This window comes from Nicotiana attenuata, chromosome 8, assembly GCF_001879085.1.
Source record: "Nicotiana attenuata strain UT chromosome 8, NIATTr2, whole genome shotgun sequence".
Classification (NCBI taxonomy): Eukaryota; Viridiplantae; Streptophyta; class Magnoliopsida; order Solanales; family Solanaceae; genus Nicotiana; species Nicotiana attenuata.
This window is the reverse complement of record NC_031996.1, coordinates 17752412-17762096: the sequence shown is the minus strand read 5'-3', so window position 1 is coordinate 17762096 and position 9685 is coordinate 17752412. Positions and strand designations below refer to the sequence as shown.

Below are 9685 nucleotides of genomic sequence, written 5' to 3'. Positions count from 1 at the left end.
GGTTAACTTTAATTGGTTTTTTGGTATTTTTTGTAATTCACAATATTTGATTTTTTCAGATATCAAAAAGAAATTAACTTCTTTTTTTCAAAGTTGCCGTTGGAGTAAAGAGCTTGGGAGTATTTGTTATAGTTTCAATGAATAAATTAAGGTTAATATGGTCAATCTCATTATTAATTAATGATAAAAGGTAAATATTTTAATATGTATGAAAACAATCAAAAAATCAATTAAAGTGGATCTGAAAATTATTATTTTAGACTACAAATTTGAAAAAAAAAAAAAAGAAATCATAGATTTTGTGCCTAATCAAACCATCACATGAAATGGAACAAGTTATATTAAACTCTAAAACAATAATTTCAAAAGTGCTATGCATTCGGTGGTAAGAACCTAAGAGTATAGGCGCGCGTACCTTACCCGATGGAAGTCAATTTATATTCCTCCACTAAAAAATTATACTGTATAGATAGATCAATTCTTTTTATTAATATGATTATATGTCGAATCTCTTAACTTATTGATATATTTATTTCTTTATATTCGACACCTCAATAAAAATAGTTAAATTTAAATTTTGACCTCGCCTCAAACTTCCAAACAGCTCCTTCAACTCTTCATTCAGCAAATATGCCTTGTTTTCTGGGTCAATCCTAATTTTCTTTTACAGGGATCAATTTGCTTTAAATTTTTTAGTCCCTCTCAAAGTTTTGCTTTGACAACTGTTTTATTGAACTCCTAGAACTTTATTGTTAAATGTGGTTTGTGCTTTCTCTTTGGTAATATCCAATTTCCAACTAAGGACCAACCCTCCTGTTTGGGCTGTGCATATTGAACTGCAAGAAAATATGGGTGCTGAAAATCAAAGCTTGAATAGAGATTTTGGAGAAAAGGGTGTTGAAAAGATCTCTGTTTCTGATCATATTAATGGATTAAAGTGCGCAAGCACAAAATCAGAGAGCTTTGTTGTGAATATGGAAAGCATATCTCATCTTGTGGAGAAAGAAATCAGTGGAAATTCAAGAATTACTGTAAGTTAATTTCATCTTCCTTTCTCATTTTAATGTTTTCATCTTCAGAACATTGAAGGGGAGCATGTGAGCACTGGTAAAGTTGTCTCCGTATGATCTATAGGTCATAGGTTTAAATCGTGGAATCTGCAACTGATGCTTATATTAGGGTAGGCTGGCTACATTTCACCCTCGAGTACGGCTCTTCCCTTAACCCTGCGGTTAGAACTGTGGCAAAGTTGTAACATTGAAGGGAAGAGTGTTTGAGCAACGGTAAAATTGTCTGACCTCTAGGTTACGGGTTAGAACCGTGGAATCCGCCATTGATACTTACATTAGGCTAGGCTGCCAATATCTCACCTCTGAACGTGGCTCTTCCATGAAACCTACATGCCCCCGAGCATCTTAAAAACATTATGTCAACACAAATTTTTCTTAACTACTAAATCCCTTTGACAATATTAAGGAAAGAACTCATTAGTTTTCCAACTTCGTTCTTGGTCTAATTCAAAAATGAATTTCTTTTTTAAGCAAGAAAACTTGTAGAGGGAAAAAGGGGTATTCTTCATTAATAAAGCGGTCATATTGCAAAAGCCAGAAATACTTGTTTGCTTTCTTTTTCTTTTTCTTTTTTTTGGTTTTTTTATCTTCTTTAAACTAATTGTTAGAATGAAAAAAATTGCAGAGAAACTTGTCAAGAAAGGGTTCATTGCGAGGCGGCGAGAAAAGAACAAACTTTAACGCTATGAATGAGAAAGACACTAACCTAATGGTGGCGACTTCACCAAGAGGTAATAGAATTTTTTTCGTTCTTCATTTTTTGTTCACTTTCTTCATATTTACCAATAGTTTGCTAAAATCAATTACTCCCCCTTTCAGTTTATGTGAATTTTTTCGCTTTTAGAGAACCAATTTGACTAATTTTTTACGCTAAATTGAATTACATTAACTTAGTATCTTAAATGTTAAAATTTGGATATTCAAAATTATATGAAAAGTAGTATAAGTTACAATTCTTTTTATCTCAGTATAAAGAAAATATACATTTTAAAATATTGGTTAAAGTTTATATAACTTAAATCGAAAGGCAAAAAAATTCATATAAACGGAACAGATGGAGTAGCTGGTAAAATTCTTGAGGTTTAAAGTCCACCAACTATGTTTTTCTCTCCTTACCCGTCTCCAGCAAAAGCACCGGTAAAAAGATATTGACCAATTTGTTTTTTTTTTTTTTTCTTTTGGTCCGAATGGTTTCAATTGAGTCCCTTCATCAAAAATTTAAATTGTGTAAACAAGGAAATAATAATTACTTTGTATGTAAAGTTTTTGAACGCTCTTGAAAATGTCTTGTAGTAAAAATAGTCGAATCGTCTATAAATAAGGAATACCCTTGGTGTAGTGGCAAAGGTGACTTAAAATTGTTGGGCAAAATAAAATTGATTAGTCGGCCGAAATTAATATAGCATATGTATATAATACACATATATACAAAAAAAAAGTATAGTACATATTTTTGACTATTTAAGAGGCTAAAAATATAAATTTCGTAAAATGATTTTAGATTGCAATTTTGAGTCCTAAATATAGCAATTTAATCTCCTTGTAGAAATTTTAGTTTCGTGGAAAAGAAGCACAATCGTTGTGTCACTTATATGTACCCTCCAATATAAATTAGAAGGATTGAAATTAATCTTTGTCAAGTTTAGCAGTTTTTGTCTATATTTCGTAATCACCGCTGTAGTTTTATTATCTTTTAATAAATATATGTACAGACGAGATAGAGGTCAATTACCTACCATGCTAGGATAAAAAGACAACTGCATCATTTAATGATTGTTTGAATTTAATCAACCATCTTAATTTAATTCTATCAATGCTAAAATCACCAATGCATCGTGTTTTCAGAGTTTTGAGGTTTATTTATTCAGATTTTTTTTTTTCTGAGGTAGATGCTAAATTTGCTTCTTTAATCGTAATAATCGGAGTCACCGACCCCCGCTAACTTCGGAAAAAATGTATGTCTATATATGTATACATCTTAAATAACATATGTATATTTTGATTGGTATTCTGAGATTCCAATCTTAGGCAGCTTCAATGGCCGATTTAAACGGGCGCACATTGACTTTTAGTATGTTACTTGGGTTCGATTCCGACTCCAGCATTTACTCAAACTTTTATTCGACAGTGGTGCTCCTCCACTTTCAAATGTTGGGTCGGCCTCTAGTAATACTATACGCAATTATGATAATTATTATGAAGGATTTAGTTTGACCATCATAGATAGAGTTATTAAGTGACAATCGTGCCTAAACATGCACCATGCACTTGCACGACAAACATAGTTTCACTAAACAACTCACATCTTAAGTTTTCCACTCTGTCTCGTTATTTTCATATGGTAGTACTTTACAAGATCAAAACTTTGTTTAAGTATTATTATTGTACTTAGCTTAGTTGTCTTGTAGTTTGTTTAAGGCAGTCTGGTGCAGGAATCATCTTGCATTCACGTAGGATTCGGGGAAGGATCGCATCTCAAGGGGTGTGATGTAGACAGCCTATCCTGATGCAATCATCACTGATATAAGCAATAGCGGTTGATTCCACGACTCGAACCCGTGACCTATAGGTTATACGAAAATAACTTTACCGTTGCTCCAAGGCTCCCCTTCTTGCCTTGCCTTGTAGTTAGGTTAATTCCATTAAAAATCATCTTAGTGGATGAGGTGAATTACTCTGATCTTCAATCCTAGATGTGCCAATTACGTACGCCATTAGTTTGTAATTTATATAATATAGGTGCACGTGAGCCCTCCTGTTTTAGAGACTACTAATCTTTTAATTATCTTATTAGATATTGTCCTTTTGTTAATGTTTTCTTTAAAGATTGCCAAGATTTTCTCCGTGAGCTATGATTTGATGAAATGATTATGGCACTAACATCTTTTTGCAATCAAAATGGATACAACCGAAAAATTACATTATCCAAGCTGTCCACTCAATAACATCCAAAAATGTTGAAGATAAGAATGATTATAGTATATAATATGCCAATGGGTTGGAATTTACAGAATGCATTCCTTTTTTATTCCCCTAATTTAGAAAAAAGCACCACATTGCATTAGAATTATTGAGTGAAGCAGACTAAGCTAAGACATAATTATGATGTAATCTGAATGGAATTAAATTAAAGATTTAAATTATATACAATAACAATTTCTTTTACAAGTACAATTTGTTTAAACTTAATTTTACAAGTGCAGCATCTTTGCTAGCAGCTAACACTCCTGAAAAGACGATGGCAGTAACGGTGGGGACAGCCGATCATCGGACACCAGACATACATAATCAGATCACAGCAGCGGCCGCCACACCGCTGGTGGCGGCCGCCAACAGTGTTACTGCCACCGAGAGCAAAGTTGGTGGCAGAAGATTCAGTTTAAGACGATCTTCTTCCCCTTCTTGGACCATTGATCCTAGGAGGATACTAATTTTCTTTGCTACCTTGTAAGTTCTTTTAGCCCTGTTAAACAATGTTCTAATTTATTAGTAGTCTTGTACAAACCAATGGGCATTGTAAAAACAGCTGACTTTTGTTTTTTCATTGACAGGTCAAGTATCGGAACAATACTATTGATCTATTTCACTCTATCCATGACCAAAGTTACTGGAGAAGACAAAGCTTCTTATTGATCTATTTCATACTATCCATTGCCAGGCAAAATGGAGAAGACAACGTTTTCGTTAACAGAAGAGATGTGAGGAACTGTTTGTTCTCTTAAATAACAAAGTGATAAAGAGGTCAACCAACTACTTGTGTAAATTCCAACTCAGAAGTCTGATATAGAAGCAGAAGAGATATTGAGCATCACTAGTTTTTGAATAACAAAAAGGAGTTACATGAATGGAGCCAAAAGAGATGCTAAAATTACAGCTTGGCCTAACATTTGAAATAATTCAAAGATATAACTTCAATCAGCTGCCTCTTGTTGTATGACTTTTACGAGAAGAAAATAGTAGACACAACATGAAAAACATGCGAAATATTCAGATAAAGAGTGGCAGGGTTTGGAACACATGTACATCTTTTTCTTCTTCTTTTTTTTATTTTTTATTTCGAGTTGTTTATATGTGTTTTTGGTTTGATATATTATTATACAGATGTTTTTTGAGAACCAGGAGTAATATATTGCGATCCCATGCTATTTTCTTTTTATTGTTTGCAGCTTTAATGATGGCAAACAACAAAGCAACAAAAATTAGGACCTTAACGTCCATGCCTGCAATAAGCTCTTAATAGAATATTGAAGCATAGCCAGTAGTATGCATATTTATCCAACTTACTCTGAGATAAGCATAGCATTCCACACCGCGACAACTTGCCCATTTTGTCGCGCCATTATATGAGCATGACATCGAGCGCCATGCCAAGCAGGAAAGGATAGCCCTGGCAGAACAAGGCAGTATTGGCATTGCCATGCACAAGAGGTAAAGCAGACTGTGGGCGCCAAAAGCAGAGTGCATGCGAGAGTCTTACATGTGTGGGTAGCGACCGAAGGAACTTAGGTTCTTCCCTTTACATTGTGCTTAACTCCCCAAACTCACCCACACAGCAGACAGCAACTTCGAGTCGTAGGCCTCATATGTGAATTAACATATAAGAGTGAAGCTGAACTTGGCACTGTCAAGGGGACATCTTGTGTCAAGTGCCGCATGTTGCTGCCTAGTTTGATGAGAAGACAACTCGTTTAAGACACCATCTCTGAAAGAGTATTACATGCTAATCCATAACTTGATGCATCTGTATAAGATTCAACCCATGGTTGCAGGTACTTCTTTGTTTATATGGACAATCAGCATTTTACAGTATCACGACATAAATTTTTCTTTTATATCCGCCGGGTCTGGGCTAAGTTGCACGGACCTCGACTAATTTCACGGAATACCTACTACCTCCCACCAGCAATAGGTACCAAGTAACTCTATCTACCAAGGCTTGGATAGATGTGAAGAAAATTACAGTATCATGCCATATAGGCACACCATTATCTGATAGAGAAAAACAGGTACACATTTTATGCTGGACCTTCGACTTGCATCACAGACACAGAAAAAGAGCTTTTATGGAGCGAAAAAACTGGCCACATCTGTCCCCCTCCATTCCCCTTAGGCTCCACCCCCAAGCCAGGTAGGAATAAAGACAGAATATCACTCATTTACAAAATATACAAAGATGCAACAGCATTAGCTATATTCAGAGTTCATATTGTTGCAATATTTACATGAGGTGCAACAGGGGTTTTTATTGAAAGAGTTATCATTACCTATCAGCGTATTTAAACTACGTAGAGCACTCTACGAACATATAAACCAAAACGTACGACACCTGTCATACATAAGTTGCTATCATAGTAAGTTTATTGCTCCGGCATTACCAGCCAAAGATGATCTCTTGACTTTCAAGTACTGTCTTTTATTGAACCCCAAGATCTGAACCATCAATGCTTGAGAACAATAGTTTAATAGCGTTTTGAGATTCTTGGCATTGAACACCTGTTCTTTCTGTCATGGTAAAGTCTCAGAACAATAACTGCCGTTTCTTCAATAGCTTTAGCTGTAACTTCTGCAACCAAATGGAAGAAAAAGAATCATCAAATTACTAATAAACTACCTCATTAACTCGTCTGCATGGGCGTAGTTGCGGGAGGATCGCCTCCTGATTGTTATGCTAATGTGTTACACCCATTATCAGACAACAGAAAAACTTCATCACATATATGATATATGACATACAAAATTTGGAAGGTGAATTACCTATCACTGGCCAGACAGGATTTTGCGCAAAAATCTTTCCCGCGAATTCCAACTCTTGTTTCACATAATCCATGTCACAATAGTTGGTTTTTATTTCTCCATTAAAACCGAGAGTCTTAGCTCTTGCTCTTCTGATGGATTGCAGAACAACAGGATTTATGGTCAAAGCAAAAACCTTTTCTGGATTAACTTCAAAGAGAGTCTTGGGCAAGTCTACATTCATGACAATGGGCACATTAGCTACTTTATATCCTTTCTGTGCTAAATAAATAGACAGTGGTGTCTTCCCAGATCGTGAAACACCCGTTAGAATTATATCAGCCAAGTGCAGATTTCGTGGCAAGGCGCCATCATCTTGCTTTATGGTAAATTCAATTGCTTCAATCCTTCGGAAGTAATCCTCGCTGAGAGTTTTTTCCCTCCCAGGAGCCCAGCGAGGGAGGCCAGAAGGTGAAACACCAAGATGGCCACCAATCGCCTCTGTAATTGGTCCCAGTACATCGGTAGACGCTACACCCCAGTGATCACATGCTTGTCTGGCGGATTCAGACATAGAAGGATCAGCTAAAGTATAGACGACCATCGCCCTCTCCTTGGCTGCTTGTTTTATTATCTCCATTAATTGTTCAACATCATCAATCTAGAAAACGTGGTCCATCAAGCAAAAACAGTTCAACATAATAACCAGCAATCTATTTGTACTAGGAAATCTTATTCAACACTAAGCTTAACCATATCTGAGGCGTGATCACATCAGATAGTTATTTAGTTGAATACATCAGATAATAAAAATGTTCATTTATATTTTAGATGATAAAAAAAGAAAACAAGATCGGATTGCTTTTTCACATGAATCTTTCATGTCAAGTTTACTATTGTATTAACTCTGGCTATACAAATGAAAATGCATGTCAGTAGCATACTAGCATACTAGCAGCTCCAAGCAAGAAAATTACTTGTAAGCTAAATTTGTAGCCATTCTCATGGAATCTTTCATAATTCACATCAAGTTATATATGCAATCTTACCTGTGATATGGTAGGGTAGTTATCATTTTTAGCAGATTACCAATTAATACTTACTAAGAGATTTACCTGTAATTACTTAGTAACTAACCTAATTGTGTAAGTATTGTTTTACACCATCACTGCATAGAACTTAAATTATAATCCAAAAGGATTTTAGTTCCATCCACCGACAGTGTAAAGTCTTTTTTAACACAATGAGTAAATCTTAACCTACCACATTAAGTTAATCATCATCTTTGCTAGATTACCAACAATAACATATCCAGTATAATCCCACATAGTGGGGTCTTGGGAGGGTAGTGTGTACGCAGATCTTACTCCTACCTTTGTGGAGGTAGAGAGGTTGTTTCCAATTGACCCTCGGCTCAGGCAAGCCTAGGTACCACAATAATAACAAGAAAACAAGACGGGACAACACCGAAAAACCATGTAAAAGCAGCATACACCACAATATAGTAAGATGATCGAAATGTAAATAAAAAAACATAAGGTATTCAAATAAGCCTACTACCAACCAAATGTGAGAGTACGTACTAACATTATCGGTATGAATAATCTAGACTACCTAACCTACTATCCTAATCTTCGACCTCCACACCTTCCTAATCACCTCAACCCAACTTTTCTTGTAATTACTAGATTACCAATTACTAGTATATTTATCACAAGATTTACTTGTAATTACTTGATGACCTGATTGTATAAATATATTTTACTCAGTGCATACAACTTAAATGCTAATGCAAAATGCAAAAGTATTTATGTTATATGCACTGATAGTTACACCATCACTGTAGCTTTTGACTGTTATTACAAGGTACTTACCGTTTATTAAACATTACCTATCAATGTTATTAAGTAGAGTTACTTTAATTACTTCTTACAACAAAATTTAAATGTGTAAACATATTTTACAACAAAATTTAAACTAAATGCAAGAATCACAAGCAGATAATACTATAGGATAAAAGTACAAACTTACCCCAGAGAACAAGTGAGTATTCACAGGACAAAGCCGATCAACTAAGCAATAATCAAACTGTCCTAACGCCGCGTTAACGGCGTGTTCCGCCGTCCATCCAGTTCCGTCAGACACCATAAATATCGACTTCCCTCCTCCGTTACCCTCCGTTTCACTCTCCGAACCGGACCCACTCCCACGCTTAGGAGACGTAGGCAACTCAAATTCCTCTTCACCCCGAACCGGCGAACCGGAGTTGGTGCGTAATTCAACAGACCGGTCTAATTTCCTTCCGGACCGGATGCTTCGAGCTCTGGACCACCGGTTTAGCTGAGGACTAATTTTAAATTTTCGAACCTGTGGCTGAGTCAGTTCATCGGAAGCTTCAGAACTCGCCGGAGGAGATGGGCTACTGGACATGACTAAGCTAGAAGAACAAATCATTTTTTCGAATTTGATGTTTATTATCGCTGAATCTAAGTCGGTGTTTTGTTGATCTTCTGAATATGCAATATGAAAACACCTTCACAGTTGAGATTTTTTTGGGGTTCCAGAAATCAAAATGGGCTGGGTCGGCCCATATCTTTGCGATCCAACTATTCTAATATGGCCCATGTTTTTATTTTATTTTGTTTAGAGGAATTTTCAGAAATGATTACTGTTTAGTGGCTATTAACTTTCTATAGCTATCATATACATAATTACTTTCCGTAGCTACCTTTCAGTTGTTATGGTAATGTATTCGAGCTACTGTATTCATGAACACAATAGCAAAATTGGTTAAAAAATAGGGCAGTCCAGCTGTCAGCCGTTGTATTCACATGTATTCATACCATGTATTCATGAATACAACGTAATAATAGGTCTCTCAA

At 35.6% G+C, this 9685-nt stretch overlaps 2 protein-coding genes across 3 annotated transcripts; one reads left to right on the top strand and one right to left on the bottom strand.

The window, feature by feature from the left end:
• On the top strand, window positions 407-5224 carry LOC109231001. 2 transcript variants are annotated; one of them, XM_019396520.1, is made up of 4 exons: window positions 407-1031; window positions 1696-1801; window positions 4289-4517; window positions 4622-5224. In XM_019396520.1, the coding sequence occupies exons 1-4, from the start codon at window positions 849-851 to the stop codon at window positions 4701-4703; spliced, it is 600 nt and encodes a 199-aa protein (XP_019252065.1). In that variant the 5' UTR covers window positions 407-848; the 3' UTR covers window positions 4704-5224. The 2 variants fall into 2 exon arrangements, with proteins under 2 accessions (XP_019252065.1, XP_019252064.1); XM_019396519.1 differs by having other exon boundaries at window positions 410-1031; window positions 4274-4517.
• LOC109230999 (probable pyruvate, phosphate dikinase regulatory protein, chloroplastic) lies at window positions 6202-9442 on the bottom strand. Its single transcript, XM_019396518.1, has 3 exons — window positions 8835-9442; window positions 6825-7464; window positions 6202-6633 (listed from the first exon to the last, which is right to left on the bottom strand). Exons 1-3 carry the CDS (start codon window positions 9255-9257, stop codon window positions 6530-6532), a joined length of 1167 nt encoding a protein of 388 aa, XP_019252063.1. The 5' UTR covers window positions 9258-9442; the 3' UTR covers window positions 6202-6529.